The sequence below is a fragment of the Scomber japonicus genome, chromosome 9, assembly GCF_027409825.1.
Source record: "Scomber japonicus isolate fScoJap1 chromosome 9, fScoJap1.pri, whole genome shotgun sequence".
Classification (NCBI taxonomy): domain Eukaryota; kingdom Metazoa; phylum Chordata; class Actinopteri; order Scombriformes; family Scombridae; genus Scomber; species Scomber japonicus.
Genome location: NC_070586.1, coordinates 26279227 through 26298297, shown reverse-complemented (window position 1 = coordinate 26298297; position 19071 = coordinate 26279227). Strand labels below are relative to the sequence as shown.

The window sequence follows — 19071 nt, the reverse complement described above, 5'->3', positions numbered from 1 at the left end:
CCCATATTCCCCCTCAGCCAAATCAGCTTGTCTCAGCTGTCTTCATTTGCAGATTTAGGATGCAGCATAACAGTGAGAACACTGGTCTTTAACTCGTAGCGACAACAGAAGGACTCTCTCTGTGATAGACTGAGTTATAGCTGCATGTACACTCTTCTCTGAGTTCCCTGAATGACAGTGCTCATTCTGCTGACGGCAATAGATTCCGTTTTTGCAGATAAACATGGAGGTACAGGCTCAGTATCATTGCAGTGTATCTCATCCAATCCAGTTAGTCCAGAACCATATGAAAAAGCCATAAAATTATGAATAAGTGATCAAGTAGCACCACTGTAAGTATGTAAATTTATGTGACATTAACATTCCATCTGTTTAAGCTGCTGTGGCATGCAGTGGTGTGCACCATCAGCACTTTGTTGTTATTTTTTAAATCTCTTGCTCAGTGCACGAATACTTTCAAACTCTCACACTAACTACGGTATAATTCAATTATTAGATAGATATTGTAGGCAATTAGTCCAAATTAAACATTAACAGTTTTCAACACGTGAATGTGTATATTCATAAATAATTTGTGAAGCGCTGTTGTTATCTAAAGGGGAAATATCTGCAGGTGTTTTATTTGCACATGAAGTGATTATTAAGACACTGGGATTATTACTTACTTGAGGGACCATCAAAAGGTGAAGACTATGCATACATTTATGAGTTTTATGGGAAGTCTCTTAGATTGTCTTAGACAATAGGCTGTTCTTGCAGCACAAATGAAGGTATTTCCTTGGATAAACAGTGAAATAATGAGGGGAGTATAGAGTTAAACATGTAGAGAGTAAGAGAGGCACAAGATGTTAAATGTCTAGTGTGGACAGCAGAATTGCTTAAAAGCACATGGTCATGGAAACATGACATGAGAATCAGTCTCATCAGGCGTCAAGTTATGTGCTTGTGTCCGAACCACCGGTAGTTCAGACCAATCAGCGTCACGAATCCAGCTGCCTCACAGGGTAGGGCAGTATAGACGGTGATGGACAAATGGTTCATCCAATCATCTGCCAAGTATTTTCTGAAAGTGCCTGCCCTTTTCAGTTTCCATAGACGACTTCTCAGATAGTTCTGTGTAACAAACCATGTGACCCATCAGGTTACTGAACTCCAGGATAAACAAGATGTTTCAAAATTTAAAACATTTGTTAAAAATAACTAATAACCTCTGACTGAATAAACACATTTTGGCACCAGGAAAAAAAATCTGTCTTAATGAAACATAAACAGTACCAGCACGGCTGGCTTAAGATATAGTCTGACACTCATCTGGATGGTGAGTCATTTGTTTATGGTAATTAAAATGTGCCACAACTAATCTGACAATGATGATTTAGCATCCTTTAAAAAACACAGAACTGATTGACTTGAAATACCAGATAGAGAACATATGAAGTCAAATGCCCTTATAAACCTGTGTATGTGCGTGTGTGTACATGTGTGTATGTGGGTGGGTGGATACTTGTTCGGGTTGTGCCAAGATCACAACAGCTGGTGGTACATTACAGTACCTTTGAACTTAAGGCAGCAAAAAGTGGTCAGGCTGGGTCAGAGAGAATGATTCATGACATAGAGAGAGATAGAGAGGGAAAGAGAGAGAGAGAGAGAAATGTGCAATGGATTGTGATTCACTTAGTGGGCAGCTGTGATGTGAGCAGTACAGACAGAGCAACTTTGCACACGCTACTCCCAATAAACCCACTTAAGTGGATTAGCAATGCCACCCTGGGGGCCTCCACAGACTTAAAGCTCTTATCACAAACACACACAGAAACAAAACATACTATTTTTATCAGTTCTCTTGGTTTTTGGAGAAAGTGAGTTTGGGAGACAGTCGAGGTGTCAAGGATATGCATGGAAGAGGTATATTCTTATCCTTACATAGATTCACTACTGCTGAGTATATGTTGCTTATTGTGAGGATAGTAAATAGCTTGTTGGTAGTGAGGTGTGTGAGTGAGACCTGGTTGTTATTCAGGACACCTGTTGTTGCATGCTGAAAACAGATGTTGCATACTTTCCCCTTTTGATGCTGGACACAATTGGCAGCTGCTCGAGAGCAAAAGTGATGCCAAAAAATTATGCCCAGTGCTTTGAATATGTGTGTATTTTTGTCTGTGTAAATATGTGTGTGCATCTGTCATGTACTTGGATTTTATGACTGAACCCTGCCTCTTTCTCTGACTGTGCTGTGCTTCATGTTTGTTGCACAGGTCTAGGCTGGCGGATTTCATTGTAAACTGCCGGAGTTACCCGCCCACAGTGAGCACCTGTCCCAACCAAGACAATCACCAAGCCTGCTTGGCCTCTTACACAAGGCTCATCGGTCAGTATGGTCAGGGCTGCGAGTGACTATGTGGTGGAATGATAGTGTGTTTGTGTGTGCAAGCAAGAGAAAAAGGATCGAAATGTTGAGAGACATACAGAAATGCACATTTATCCACAATATTTTTCTCACATTTCAGATACGTAGTAAGATAGAGTGATGGTTAAAGGTCTATAGAAAAGAGACAGTGTGACAACAGTTTACTCTACCTTCAGTTTTATTCTAGAGGCAGGCTGGCAGGCAGAAGAGTGAAACCCAGTTTTTCCCTCCTGGCCTGATGTCTCCCCCCAGCACACTGGACATCAGTTCACTACTAGAAGTAATTAGAGAGAAGAGGCACATAGAGAGCGTTTACTTAATTAAAAAACTTGATGACCATCTGTTTGCTCATAGTAAATATTGCTCAAACAATGTGCCCTGACTAGTACATGCATATTTTTCAATCCCAGCCAGTGTTTGATAACGGCACCTTTGTGATGTTGCGGCAGCATCACAGAGTTTCAAATGCAAATTTGCATGAAATTCCTTTTTTTAAAGCATAGTGTTTGTTGAAGTGTCGATATTTCAGTATCAGCCAGTACTTCCCCACCGTGTGTCATAAATCGTGTAGTATGAAGTGAAAATCTGCCGAGGCGCTTCCAGGATTTCTCTGGAAAATGCTACACAAAGTGCATCTAACGCCCCTGACTCCAGCTAAAAGCATCGACACAGAGAGACATTTGAAAAGTAAAATGTTTTGGTACAGTAGTGTTATACTCAAACAGCACACACAGTTCCTAAAACACCTACTTTGCAAAATATTCATAACATAATGGCCTCTTTACATCTAAAATAAAGCATTACAGAATACTTCACCTTTACATAAACTCAAACAGTGTAAGCCCATTCCTATGACTAACATCTTGTTGTCCATTTTTATATACTATTTGCAATAAATATAGTCCATTATTGTCCATTAGTGACTCATAACTGTTAGACCTAATGTGTCTATGTGTCTGTGTTTGTGCATGGATGCCCTCACAGGGACGGACATGACTCCCAACTATGTCGACAGCAGTTTCTCCAACTGGACCGTCTCGCCCTGGTGCACCTGTAAGGGCAGCGGAAACCAAGAAGAGGAATGTATGACGTTCCTGCAGAGCTTCACCGATAACACATGCCTAAGTGAGCATACTCTGCATGTATCTAAAATGTGTTTTGTAACTGATCTGACAGTCATGTAATATTGATAAGAGCATAAGTGTGTGATGTGGTAGTTACTTTTGCTGCCATATAAAAGTAGAGCAAGGCATGAACTTCGATCTAATGCAACTTTAATGTTTTCATGTCAGATTCTGTTTTTCAGTGTTGTTGAGCTCTCCAGTGAAATTACTGTAGATGGGATGTTGTTTAGGAGTGGATGCAGGGCTAAGTGCATGGAAAAAATTAAAGGTAGGGCTGGAGGACAAAAGAAAATTAACTTAATGTCAGTCTGGATGGGTGAATGGAACTTCTGTCTGTAACATAGTTTGATACAACTTATCCACGGACACCATTTTGCCCACTGATTAAGTTGGAATTAAAGTTCTTAGTTTCCCAAGAATTTCTTATCACTTCTTATCCATCCTTTGGGCAAGATCTGCCCAGACTTTAATACAAAAGAAACCATTTGCATGTCATTTTCACATTCAATCTTAGAGAGTTTAAGGGCTTATCCTCTACGGGAGAAAATGTCATGAAAAGGAACAGATCTAGCACAAATGAAATAATCGAGGCAGCTAAAATACATATCATTTGCACAACTCATGCATAACACAGGCTGCAGCATGACAGCGTGGTTACCTCAAACATCCTTATGCTTCTTTAGAAGTAAAATACAGCAAGCTCCATCCTTGCTATGGTGGAGCGAGCAGTGTCATCAGTGCTACAAGACACCATTGCCTTTTACATGTTCCATTGTGTGGATAATGCTTTCAGACCATTTCAATAGATTGCTGGGGTACCGTTTTAGCTGAGTGTGCAGGATGAGGGATGAGGCTGGGAGCTGAGGAGGCGTCTTGAAAAATAACACAAAATGCAGCATCTTCTCTCTGCAGTCAAGGGGAACCTTGTGATAAACTTCGACACACCAGGGAAGAGAATATACACAAAACCTCACTCACTGTATGAATATATACATACATACATACATACATACATATATGCACAGGCAAATGATCTTCAGCTCCACATGACTGCCATCAACCCCATTATCTCACCATTATCATTCCATCTTTGCTGCTTCTTTGATTTCTGAAAAATAACTTTTCGTTTCTTTTTTTTTCTTTTTTTACATTGATTGACAAACCAAAGCAGGTTACAAATGAAACACCTGCGTCATACACATTCAAGCAAGAGTAGTCAAATTTAGTCAAATATGTGAGGAGGCTAAAAAGATAAAAAGATATTATAATGAAGGTCAAAACATAGTCTGAACCCTGATTCCCTTCCTCGCTCCTTCTCTTGTCTCCTCTTGTTCTTTCCTCCCTTAACTCTTACCCCATCTGTTCCTGCAGGTAGGGCAATACAGGCTTTGCCCAGGGTTTAAAGGAAAACTTACCCAGAGTCATTAAAAAAACTAAATTGCTTTGGCAATCACTCAGTTGAACATTTGAGTGCAGTAAAACATCCTGTGTGGAGGCCCTCCAGCCAACTACTTTGATTTATGACTTTATTCTCCAATCTTAAAGCATCTGTAGGGGGAGAGCTAGCTATAGCCGACCCTGACAAACAGATGCGCAACATCGCATGTCTCAGCAGTACTTCACCAGCGCTTCACTGCTAGCATTAAAGGATGTTAGGCTTCACTGGTGAGCTCTGTTTGTCTCCTTTCTGTGCTTTTTATTTTCCAGCAGCAGCCCAAATCACGAGCATCAAACAGAATGAGAAACATGAAGTGTGATCTTGTATGTGTTAAGCGTACAGGTGTTTGTATTTGTATGTATGCCTTTGTATGTGTTTTACAGTGTATTATGTATTGTGTGTGCAGCACTGGACAGAGAGTAAGGGTGGACAGAGGAGGAGACATACAAATCCATGTAGCCATATCTGGAGTACTATAGAGAACTGTATTTTTGTCCATCATTATGCATGTGTGTTCCACAAGTGTCCTGTTTGTCCTTTGCGTGGTGGTGAGGAAAAGCCATTTTCTCCTTTGTTTGTTAATGTTTTGAATTTGATCAGTCACATAAATCTATTCAAAGTCATCTCTGCATGCTGACCTTATAATGGACATGGTTTCCAAGCAATTACAAGCCTTACCTTCTCTCCGGCTGAACAAAGAGAAACAAGCCTCGTATTTTAAACAGATGAACAGTGAAAAGGTACTCAGCCCTTATTTTTCCATATCTGGCTGAAAAGCTGACTGAACAGGGATTTATCACATTTTTGCAGGGACTCACACATGCACTTAGACACAAAATTACACATACATATACTACATCTGCAGGCGGATGCATAAGCACTCATGTGTATTCACAGTCCACTGCCCTCTGTTTGAGCTGATTGATTTTCTACTTTTTTAAAGATTCCATCTCTCATTGTGGAACTGCAGGCAAGCAAATTAGAGTTCATCATCTCAAGTGCAGACATTATGCTACTATTTGGTCAGTTTGCAATTTGAGAGTGGCTGTTGCAATATAAAAGGGTTTTTGTAATGAGCTGAGGACATGAACCAAAGTTGTTGTTATTTGATGAATGTTTCCATTGTCTCCACATGATTCTCATACAGAAGGATGATTACCTTCTAAATTAATTGCATAAACATTTTAGACATTCAAAGGGAGGCGCAGCGTAAAATATTAAACATAGTAGGCAGTATTGGCATTTGATGGCAGATTCCACAAACATATCTGAGTTTAATGTTTTTGATTAGTTTGGTGTACAACTCTCAAGCTTACTGAGCTACAAGAAAAACATTGGCTCTCCATGCTCTTTTTTACTCCTTCCCCACCACTTTCTACTCTTCCCTCGTTGCCTGGGTTGCTAAAGATTGGGCACGGGACCAAGAAGTTGACTTAGAGCTGTCTGTGTTGTTGCTGGCTTCTTGCTGGGATGGTAGTCAAAAACAAATGACTTTATATCTCTGTCCCCACAGGAAATGCCATCCAGGCCTTTGGTTATGTGTCTCTCCCAGGCCCCTCAGTGACGACGAAGACAGGGTTGGATAGGTCGACAGCCACCTCAGAACCTCCCTTTGTCATCATTGAGAAGGTAAAGTATTACATTTATTACATTTATATGTAAAATGTAACACAGAGTCATTATTTACTGGTTGCTTGTCAATCAAGTTGGCTTTACCATATTGTAAATAAGGGTTGGCAAGATGAGAGATTCAAAAGTCTCTTTAGTTTTAAAATAGTTTTAAAAGCTTGCCTTAGGTTTATTAATGAGTATATATTGTGTTTATGTTAGTTTTATGTCATTTGAAATGTAAATTTGGTACTAATAAAAAACGATAGAGAGAGAGAGAGAGAGAGAGAGAGAGAGAGAGAGAGAGAGAGAGAGAGAGAGAGAGTGAGAGAGTGAGAGAGAGAGAGAGGGGAACTGGTTCAAGTCCTCCATCATGGGTTCAGAGGTTCTGGCTCAGAGATAATGTTATTATATTATAAAGAGGTCAGGTGATTGAGGCCAGGTGGTGACATTCTTCCCATTCAGCTGTTTCATGAATCAGCATTCATGCATGCTCTGAGACAAGCCACTTTTTCCTTGTTAGGAGATGGCAGCTAATGGGGAAAATCCATGTTATTTATTTAGTTTGATTGTTTTAGTTTCGTTATATTAGTAACGAAATAGCAGAAATGTAAATTATTATATTTCACAGATGTTATGTCTGAGTAACAGTTCTTATTTAAATTAAATTTTAGATTTTTAGGTATTTTAAAGCTGAAGTACATGTTCGAGGTTTTTTATGATCCATCTTTAATTAGCATCATAAACTACTGATATCTAACAAAATTAGCATAATAAGTGTCTGATATTTGACAAAATAACAAATTTGACACCTGTGTAAGCACATGGCTTTGGTCTCAATATTTGAAATATATTTTAAAGTAAATGTTCATTTTAATGAATTCCTATGAATTATCAATATTTTTCTGGGGTTACTCCATGGGACATATAAACTGAGCAAACCTCACTATGTCTAAAAAATGTCAGTTTATGAGTAATTGTTAAGAGCTTCTAACGTAGTCAGGCAGCAGTTGTGATCATCAGGGGTCGTCTCTGTAAAATCACTTCCTGTTATATGGCTTTCTTCACAATTTTAACAAAATGGCCTTTTAAATGATGGTTACACTTTGAGACACTTCATGTAATTCACTTGACTTTACATGATTCCCCAAATTATATTTAATAAAAAGAACAATTGTATTCTATGCAGAACTAGTGGATGTGGTGTTTTATTGAGAATTTGAGCATTTTTAAGCAAGTAGAATTTTTTTGGTTCAAGTTTTGATGGTTACCCCATTGGGACATTTTTGCCATAATCCTCTAACATATTCTCTCAAAATGGATCAAAAGCAGAAATTGTATACTTGGTCCACAAGAATAGAATGTGTGCAAGGTATTCATGTGTTTATTTTCAAATTTTAACCCCTTTAAATTTGACTAAACTACATGGAAACAAAAAAAGTAGTGTCACCCTGACCTGATTATAGGTCACGTCACTGTCTAACATTTAAACAGAAGTGAATCTTTTGTTGCTGCACAGATGTATCCACACATTTTCAGCAGTTCCAGCAACTTCTTTGCATAAATGGACCCATTACATGAAGAACCACAAAAACACTCCTCCACTCTTCTTCCATGAAAGGAGGATTTTGTACAGTGGCAAAACCGTAAAGCTTAACATGCTACACCATTGACATTCACATCACATTCAATCTCTATGCTTGTTAAAGCAATTGGCACATCAGAACAGACGCTTTATGATAACACAGTTTATGCTACACCCAAGATGATGACATTTGGTTGAAATACAATATTTCTCTCTCACACAATGAAATAGTGAAAGAAATGGGAGGTGGGGGTTTTAATCTGGATTAGAGGTTCTAAAATACTGGCCCAGGGCCTGTTCTCAGTTGAATGCTGTCTACTCTGAAGACTGCAGTCTATAACTGGGTTCACCGTCTGGAGCAGAAAAACATCACTCTTTGTTGTGCAGCAAGGATGTGTATTTGTCTTTTAGAACTGCACTTCATTTGCTGTTCAAGTGAAATGTGTAAATGACAGCACCATATTGTCTGCCAATGTCTGTCTCTCTTGAACAGGACAGACATATTTTTCTCTGCACTTGGGGCCAAGGAAAGGTTTTTCTTTTTTCCTTTCTTTTTTTTAATCTGTTGAGTTTGATTAGTTTTTACAGTGAAATATTGTTCTGGTTTACATATGTATTTGAGATCTTCTGGTATAAGACTAATTATGTTTTTTACTTTTGAAATACCCAGTAACCAAGCTTGGCTGAATTAGACATTGTAGTATAAAACTATACTTTGTAAAATCTTCTACTGTTGCTGCAGCTGCTGTTCATGCTATTGTTAATGTCATTTTTCAGTGACCATTACAGATATGCACAAAATCCAAGCAGTGTGCAATGTTTATGAATGCAAATTTGTGTGCTGAATAAATGACTCCCATTAAGACATCTATTTTGAGTAATTCCAGGGGCTTTCACAGCTAATAAATGGTCACACTGCACCCCAGTCATGCAGTATTGTCCTTTACGCAAAAACCCTCATTGTTGTGAAGACAGCAAATTAAAACCTTAAAAATGTTGCAAAGGGGAGAATTAATGAACAAGCATCACTGATAACAATAACAGTGTTTATGTATGGGAAAGGTGTTGAGGAGAGAGAGGATGGTCGGGGGGGAGAGGATGGTGGAATTGCTTTCTCCAAAGGTCCTGTGTGTGTATGTCAGTATTGATGCACCGCTCTGTGCCTGTCTCACTACAGCGTGGTGTTTAATTTATTGTAAAAATGGTAATTAGGAAACAATAAGACGTGTGATTACTCAAGCAGGAAGTTTATAATTAGAGAGGGAGCTGGTAGGGACATTTTGGGCGGCCCTGCATTCTCAGACAACTATGCCTGGCAATTAAAACTTGTCAAACTTCCATGGCAGATAAATTGGAGGAGTGTTGTTATGGTATGAGTTCTCTTGGCAGAAGACTGACTGTCCAAGGCTGCAAATCTCATGGTGGCCAGGACAGACCCCATAGGAACACACACATATGTGCATGAGCACGTGTGTACAAATAGTGTATTTGACAAAATATAATAGGTTTGTGATGGATGGATGGACGGAAGGTGACCATGACTCCAAAGGATAACCTATAACATGAAGTACAGTTAGAGAAAAGTGAATATAGAGGAGAACCTGCTGTTTGTGACTAAGCATGTTCATGCCAGTCATACTGCACACCTATAAGGTAATGTAGATTCATTATTATTTAAAATGTCACTGTCAGTGGTTGTGGGCTTTATTTAATGCTCTGGGAGTCAACATGTGGGCTGAAGCTTGGTTGTTTGAACATTGCAAGTCAGAGGGGTAGTCATCACAAGCCCTGCTTTGTTTATGTACAGAAGAAAACAATTGGTTTCCCATATACTAATGTGGAAATGTGGAGTTTGATGAAGAAAATTGTAATCTCGCAGTGATGTCTTGCCATGGTAATGGAGTCTGTGTGGGATGTTTGTGTGTCTTATAATTGTAATCCTGATTTTAATTTAAATATCCTCATTTAACAGATTCTTTAAATAAGAATTGTTTAAATCGAACCATCCATTTTTATTGCATTTGACATTTGATTTAAGATGAAATATAAACCAATTTGTGCATTCAAAAATCTGTCCTCCATCTCCCCAATGGTTGGTGAGAAGTTGGTGTTGCCTGTGTTCTCATGTTACACTGTCATGTGGTTGTTTTCAGCTCAATTGAATTGAATTGATCGTGAACAGAAACTGCATAACTCAGGGTTACTCAATAACTAGCCTTGGGAAATGTGGCTCTATTGCACTGTAAATCTGACAATGTGCTGATCAAAAACAAGAACAGCCACTGTAGTTACCTGTTCAATGACAAGTGTGATGCTTATCAACTGTTTTAATAAACACTTGTGTGGAACTTTGAGCATGAAAAGCATGAGTAAACAAATGCATTTTTTGACATTGTCTGTATTCTGTCACGGTGTATGCATATGTATGTGTGTGTTTGTGCTTTTTGCCATGTGTTTATGTGTGTGTGTGTGTGTATGCCTTCTCAAAAGCCTGAGTGTATGTGTGGATATTGGCTGCAGCCAGAGATCTGGACTCATGTCAACAGGCTGCTGCCACACATCACTGCCCCTGCTAATTAATTGGCTTTTAGTTGCGGATGTGTTTGGTGCATTGTCAAGCTACCCATAGCTTTTTTCTCCCTTTTTTGGCATCTGTCATTTAACCATTTCTTTATAGACTGACTCTGTGAGTCTGTTGGATACCCTTTTTTTCACCCTTCCTCCTTCTCTCCTTTTCCATGAAAAGAAAAATACCTGACCTGTTAATATAATTCCACACTATTTCCTAGTTTCATTATTTATTTTCTTGTTTTTGTGTTGCCTTGTTCTGTTGGAAGATGAGGTACTGATAGATAACATCTGAGTAGATGTTTTTTTTCTGTGTACAGGGAAATGGGCTGAAGTGCAATCTCTGCAAAGGTTACATTGGTGGAGATGAGTTGAGGCGATGGTGGAGGAGGAGGAGAAGAAAATGTTTCATGTTCCTTATGATGTGTTTCTGTATTGCTGTGCTGGACTGAAAATGATACCTCTGCAAATTGAGCGAGACTACTTTAACTTGGAGGCAAATGGTTATGCTTTGTGTTACGGGAATCCAAGAAAATTGAAAAAGTATTCAAAATGCTAACAATTTTATGGAATAGCACATAATAAGGCCATTGTAGTGTGGATATAACAGTGCAACTCTGGAGGCCATAGAGTTTAATATCTGGACTGATGTGTTCCTACTGCTCTCTGCTTTAATGTGAATATTTTTTTCTATTCTATATTGTAGTAAACTGTATTTTGTTTCAGTATACATATTGTACAAGTTGATTTTCTCTTGTGCATAAAAATAACCAATATAATATCTTAGGAGGTATGGTGTAAAGTCAAATTGGATACAGGGGGTCTTGCAACTGTGTTGGGCTTTACTTGTGGTAATTTGTGCCTTATGAAATATTGAAAGAAATACACAGCCACTGCTGGCTACAGTAGTTATGTGTTTGGCTTCGTAGCATGTTTTTCTTGTAAATAAAGTCTGTAATGATAGCTTTAAAAACAGTTTAGAGACTTGCTGGCGCAACCTAAAAGACTTTAAGAAAAAAGTCCTCGGAAGAAGCTTCCCTTTGTTGCCAACTTGTTTAAGAAGCAGAGAACATACTAAGCAGCAGGGGGTTGAAATATACTTCACATATCAAAACATTTGGTGGATCAAACACTTGAATGTTTGTGCCAAAGTGGGTCTGCCATGGATAGATGTCATTTCTTTCTCTTGCTCTGACTTTCTGACTCATGTTCTCTCTTCTTCTCCTCAGCTCTGACCCTATCCTGTCTCACCTCCCTCCTGTCTCCTCCTCCCCCTCTGTCTCATCAAATGCCAGAACAGGAGAGAAGCACAAGTGTCTGAGTCATGTCTAACCTTTACACATCTCTCTCCCTCTGTGTGTCCCTCTATCTGCCCAGTATCGTGAACCGAGAGGTGGCTCAAACAAACCCCAGGGCCTGCCAGAGGATCACTCCGCCTGTCTTTGTGCCAACGTCTGGGCTCTGCTTCCCGGCCTGGCTTTGGCTCTGGTCCTGGCTCAGCATGCCTTATAGAAGCGCCAGGAGGAGAAAAAAGAGGTCATCCACCCACAAGCTGATCCCAAAAGCAGAAGGTGTTATTTCTGAGACTGATATTAAGAAGGCTGAATCTCTGGGCAGTTGACATAAATGGCATTTATGAAAGAGGAAAAACAAAAGGAGGAAAGAGGCGGAAAATATTTAAATGTTACAACTGTGAATTTGTTGTTCATTTAATGTGATTTTAGGATGGATCACAACTGTGATGGAGCACATGGCTTTAAAAAAAGACCCTTGTTGTGAGCCACGAAGGCCATTCTCTGGGAATGATTCTTCCTCTGACTGAGACACAAAAACCTGGAAGGTTTCTATACTTTTCGCACCAAAAGGAGGGTGACAGGGAATGAACAACATAATTAAAAGAAGACAGGATTGACGTAAAAAGAAATTGTTTCAGAGGGAAAAGAAACGAGCAAGAGGTAAATGGGGTAGAGTGAGAGCGAAAAGGGAGAGAGAGAGAGAGAGAGAGAGACATATTTCTGATATCAGTCACACTTTTTTTTGTCTTGAATTGATTCTTGACTTAATCTTTTCTTGGATGAAGAGACCACAAATTTAGGGGTGGGGATGGGGGATGATTACATTCTGTCTCTTCAACACTAGTGTAAACTCTAAACTGTAAAGCCTACTCAGTGTTCTAAGTGTTGGTATAGTATCTGTGACCATAATCAATCTACCGTACAGCTCTTTCATTTGGGTGCTACAGTATACTTTTTTGGCAGACAGCAAAATTAATTGAAGATGGCGATGATGCAAGTTAATGATTCTTTGGTCATTTGAGATGTTGTTGTTAATGACTGTAGGTGTGAGTCCACCTGCACATGTGTATATTTCTGTCTCTATGTATATAAACATCACTTTTCTTTCATTCAACCTAATGATATCTACAGTACCTTGAATGGACATTACTCCAAACTTATGATGATTGCTGTATTGAGTATGAAAAAAGATGTGGTACTAATGGAAGGCTTTCATTATCTGCGTTTATATTTGTCTATGAAGGTTTGATGACAACGAATGTATACAGGGATGAGATTAAACAAGCTCTAGCTGCTTGGAAAGTCATTACCTGTGTGTGAGTATCATACTGTGTTCACTGTGTGTGTTGACAATTATTACAGCGTGTGTGCATCTGTGTTTACATCCAGGAGAAATGGAGCTTATAAGGAGCGGCTGAAATTGCCAGTGAGGGGGTTCCTTCGGCCCCTTCAGAGAGCAGAGGTTATGATGCATAGTGTAATTAACTGAAGGATTTTTGAGAATAAGGGCAAGTGCTTGTGACCCAACCAGGACATGTTTTAACTCTGTTGTTTCTCATTTTAAGGAATATATTAAATGTCCCATATATTAGGAATTCAAACATTTCCTTGACGCAAATACACACAGTTCTGGGTCATATCTATTGACTGAAAAAAACAATGTAACTTAAGATGACATTGTGGAAAAGATGCTTATTCACTTTTTTGCAAGTTAGAAGAAAGGATTAAGACCACTCGTATCAGTACCAACTCTGTCTTCTCGGAATTTAATTTATATACTACAACATTGCAACAACAAATACATTTCGTGGAAACATAATGCTGGCCGAATTACAACGTTGTCCATTTCCCCCCACCAAAAGATACAATTTTTGCAGTACAGTACCCACGAGCATATACAACATCATTATCAGATGTCTGTGTTTATGTTAAGTCACTGGCAGCACTTAGTTAGAGAAAGATCATGGTCTTAGTTAAATACAGAAAAAGACAATCTTACATCATCCTTAACCAAAGTGCTTTTGTTGCCTAAACCTGACATCATGCAGGACTCAAACTCTAGTCTCTGGTGTCATATTCTTGCATGTTGTAAACTCTCTGACCACCTCCCCCCAACTTCACAGTGATATATAAATGTAACGCTTTATTCATTTGAAAAAACAGTGCCTGTGAACATAATCCAGGCAGCGGTTGCAATTGCTAACGCAATGTAATTTGGAAACAAATTTAGTGTAAATGTAATTTTGAGGAGACAAGGTTGCTGCATGTTGAATATGAAATGAATGGTAGCAGCTGGTTAGCTGTAGCTTAGCAGTAAGACTGGAAACAGCTCGCCTGGCTCTGTACAAAGGTAACAAAATCCACCTTTTAGAAATGACAAGCTTGGGTTATTACAGCAGCGTATTGCTGCCACGCCAGGAAAAAAAAAAAGGATCAGTTTCATGTTATAACATGATAGTTTCTTGTTATAACATAAAACCTGTCATGTTATAACATGATAACATAAATGTTTCACGTTGTGAGAATGAGGAAACGCTGTGTAGAGAACAGATTAATTGAGGAATATGGCTCATTTACAGGATTTTATCAAGTTCTACTTCATGCTTGGGTTGAAACAGACAAATCTCAACAGTGGGGTATCCATGTTCTGGGCCATGGTGATGCCGGTTCACTGCAAAAGGCCAAATGCCAGTTCACAACCTGATTAACCGGGGTCCACCTCCGCCTGAGACCAATTTATCACATTATAACGTGAAACGTTTCATGTTATAACAGTATAAATTCTAACGTTATAATGTGAAAAGTTTTATGCTATAACAAGAAACTATCATGTTATAACGTGAAACGTTTATGTTGAAACAAGAAACTATCATGTTATAACGTGATACTGATCCGTTTTTTTTTCTGGTGTGGCAGCAATATGCCTCTGTAGGTTATACAGAAGGTTCTGTTTCCAACCAACCATATTTCACCAATAAATCAACATCTAATCAGGGTAAACCAACCAGCTGCTGACCAGAGCTGCTGGCCAGAGCTTAGTCAGGTCAGTAACCTTACTGTTGCGTCTCTGAATAGTGTCCCATAGTCTTTACTGACTGTCCTTTAACTGCATTGTGTATGAGAGTTTCAAACTTCATTTTATTGTACAATAATAGTAAAGATATCTAACATTATCTAGCCTAATATTTAGCATAAAAACATGAGAGTGGTATTAATCTTCTTGCCTAACTCTCAGCAAGAAAGTAAAAAAAGGATATTTCCCCAAATTATGAACTATTCCTTTAGGTTAATATGATCTTTTCAGTAAAGGAGTTTCATACTGACTTTGGTCAAACTGACATCTTAGAGAAGAGATTCTTATCATGGGACAAAACTCAAATGCCTATATAGATGGAGGACAAAACACAGTCTTTGTTCCTTTTCTTATTCCAGCTGAAGTTAATACTAGCAGATGCTTCAGCAGTCTGTGGTGGCCGAACCAAGTGGGTATCTTCTGAAATGATTCCCTCCTTTTGGAACTTTCCCTCCACTGCAGCTCAGCACATAAATGCAGTCAGGGGAAACATAGAAAGGGGATTTCATACTCAAAGGACTAGGCTTTGGAAAGCAGTCACTTGATTTTTGCACAGAACAAGGACTGTCAGCTTTGTCTGCCATCTTTGAGTAGTATTAGGAAGGGATCTCACCAGTGTGGAAAAGATGAATGATTACAGCAGCCAATAACTTTTTCAATGTACATTTGAGAATAGGATGTAAAATAGACTTGTATCATTGGAACTGGAAAGCATCAAGACTCATTTGAAATATAGGTTTCTGGTTACTTCAGCAAATCAGTGTATTCAGTGTATACACTATAAAATGTAATATTGTATTTGACTGAACATTTATTTGCAAAATATTTTGAATAGCAATACATTTACAGTATTGCAATCAATATTGGACAGAATCAGCAATGTTAATTAACTTGGACAATAAATTACTATATTCATTCACTATCATTCTTAGGGTATAAATATATACTAAAAATATGATTTGTACCTTGATGAATTGCTATTCTTTTCAAAATGTGAAGAATGACGTGCTTAAAGAATATCCAAACTTTCACTGCCATTTGCAAATGAAAAATGTTTTTTTTTATGTTTATGCTTGCATCATTTTTCCCTTCCTTGCAGTGAAAGCATTTTGGTGTCGATGTGCAATCAGGATTTCCACCAAAATGTTTATGTCTTCAGGCGACACATCAAGTATAGTGTTCTGCCACATAAATACATGCTACTGAATCAAACAGCTTTATGTTACTGGCAGATTCAGAAACAAGGTTTACAATCTGTCACGGGAACTGATGTAAAATTAAACTGTGCTCAATATGTTATAGTTAACAGTGGTTTCAGTCTATACAGTGTGGTCAGGTCTAGTAGAAATTACAATGATTTCCTAAAGTGATGAGTTTACTGCTCTGTGCTTGTGAGAATCTGAAATGTCTAACACTCCAAATCGTACTTATTTTTAACCGTGAGTTCCATATTCAACACATCTCAACAATGACACTGTGTTTGATGTTTTGGCTCGTTCTTGTTAATGTTTTAGATGTCAAAAGATACGGTGAATGTATACTGTATAAAAAGAAAGAGCAGACAGCTCCACTTTACGCATTTTTCAGCAGTCTCATCTAATAATCACACATTTGTAACATCAATCGCAGTTTCAGACTGTGTCTTTGAAAACATAACGTAACCAAACACATTAGTAATTTGCTTGTGCTGTCAGAAGTAATTCAACAACCTGCATCCATCTCAAGCATCTCTCTCTCTTTTATGAGATATTGTGTCAGGCGATGCTGCATTCCCTTTGAATTATAATGTACCACAGCAAAAGTTTACACACTCCTCTAAATTACTTTTAAGATGTAGAATATGTGATTTAGAGCTATGGATCTTTTAGTAGAAAAAAAAGGAAAATACTGCAAGCGTGATGTGTCAAAACAGTTTGATTTAAACAATCTATCTCAAACATATCTAAAACATTGACAGTAAAAGTCAAGCTCAGTGTTTGAGAATCAAAGAGCAAAAGCTTCTTATCTTACATCAACATTAAACAATTTTCACAGGGAGAAATCCATCAAGGCTGAAGCAGAGCTGCCATTTCACCAGCAGGAACAGCCACAGTGGTCCATAATGCATTACAGCCATAATGTAGTGCAGATCCCATCACAGACACAGCCCGATGCTCAAGAGTTTTCCCTTAACACACATATGTGAGCATACTATGGTGAGATGTGTTTGGCCAGTTTGACACCTGGGCTTTTCTTTACCTGCAGTTGCTTACACCTCTATATATTTTACATTGTGCCTGAATTATTTAGAGCTCATGAGTCTGCCGCAGGATTATTACTGGGGCAAGGCAAAATACTAACAGACTGCAGCATTTGTACCTGAATGATAACAAGAATCTGGTGATGTTTCTGGGTTATGTACTGTAAGAAGTCAAAGACTGACACGTTATGTTCAACACTTCTGACAACATAAAAATGTTTTTTGGCTTTCACCCTTTGAGTAGAACAAAAAAAAAAAGAGTTTTCCGTCAGTTAGTCACGCCTCCATAGTATGCCATAAATGTAAATGACTGCATTTATCTGTTAGCAGTATATTCTGTTACATAAATACAACATGAAAGTGAACTTCTGCCCTGCTCTGTATATTTTACAGTCTGCTCAATCAGATAATTTACAGCTGAAAGCTCTTTGAGCCTCCTGTTTACACAGCTGTCCCCAGAACAATGCTGTCTACACCTCCATGACTATTAATCAAACTTTGATTTGGTCAGTTTTTTGCTTACTTTTCAGAAAAATTGATGACGCACTGTAAGTGATTCAGCCTCCCATAACGGCCATCAAAACTGGCAGATAAATTAAGGCTTTTGACATGTAGAAAATGCAAATAAACTGATCAAAATTCAAAACTCCCCTCTTTTAATTCCCCCCTCCCAGGAGTGGGTCTGAGTTTGGGGTGGAAAAGACAGCAGATCAGCAGTTCTTACACAGCTTAAGAGAATGTATATGCAGGAGACCTACACAACACAAAGCACAATTTAGAAATGTACTGTATCAGAGATTTTGTGGCAGATATAGTGGATGCTGGAGCACAGGGGTGGGACAGCTTGAAAAGAGGCAGAGTAAAGTGCTTTTATGGGTGAAAAAAAAGTGAACTGTGGCAGCTGGGTTTGAATGTTTGATGTAATGCCAAAATGATATAGTCATCTGTCTGCATGAGCATAATTTAAGCTATTTAGCTAGAAATGCGTAGGACATGTGTCTGTGTGTAAGTGTAAGCAAGTGCTCTGCTGCACAACTTTAAAGTGGAAACCAGTTGCACAGTTGTGGCTGCTGCTTTTGTCCCTGTGTCCTTGCATTCCTGTGTTTAAACACCAGCTGAGTGTTCACGCTTGTCTCTGTGTGAATGCATGTGTACACAAGGCGGAGTGTGTGTGGATATGATTGAGAAGGGGTGAAAAAAATCTTGAAACAGGGAATTTGCTAGAAGAGCAATTTTCCTTTTTTTCCTCAAAAGGAATCCTTGTGGAGTCCAGTTTGTTTCTTCTCTTTACAGACGGGGTAGAAGAGGAGAAGCAGAGGATGCAGGTAGCGCAGGGGTTTTGGGGGCACGGGAATAAGAAAGCGGCAGGTAGCTGTACATTTCACAGTTGATTAATGACTCAGTGGGATGATGTCTCTTATCAACACTCTGCACATGGCGGTGAGAGAAGAAAGGTTTACTGGGGCTAGGAATGCTCCAATCACAGACGGCTCCAGTTGCCGTCCCATCATTCTATTCTGTGTTCACCCACCTGTTTTTGTTGGGTTTTCTTCTTCCTCTTCTTCCTCTACTTCTTCTTCTTCTACTTTTTCTTCTGCTTCTTCTTCTACATCTTTTTCTTCTAGTCCAGCAGTTTGCAGCTGATGCAACTGGATCGTTTACCCTTTCTTAGGTAAGGTGCCAATGAGTTGTGTCCGTCTGAGAAATATGTGATCTGCTTTGGTGGAGTTCACA

General features: G+C 38.8%; 1 protein-coding gene across 1 annotated transcript in view; it reads left to right on the top strand.

Moving 5' to 3' along the window:
- The window catches only part of LOC128365185 (GDNF family receptor alpha-2-like), a 44716-nt gene extending 32345 nt beyond the window's left edge, over positions 1–12371 (top strand). The window contains exons 5-8 of the mRNA XM_053325845.1: positions 2256–2368; positions 3392–3532; positions 6483–6598; positions 12108–12371. Of these exons, the coding sequence (XP_053181820.1) occupies positions 2256–2368; positions 3392–3532; positions 6483–6598; positions 12108–12242 (505 nt within the window). The 3' untranslated portion in view covers positions 12243–12371. The remainder of the gene's footprint in view (positions 1–2255; positions 2369–3391; positions 3533–6482; positions 6599–12107) is intronic.
- Positions 12372–19071: the final 6700 nt, after the last annotated feature.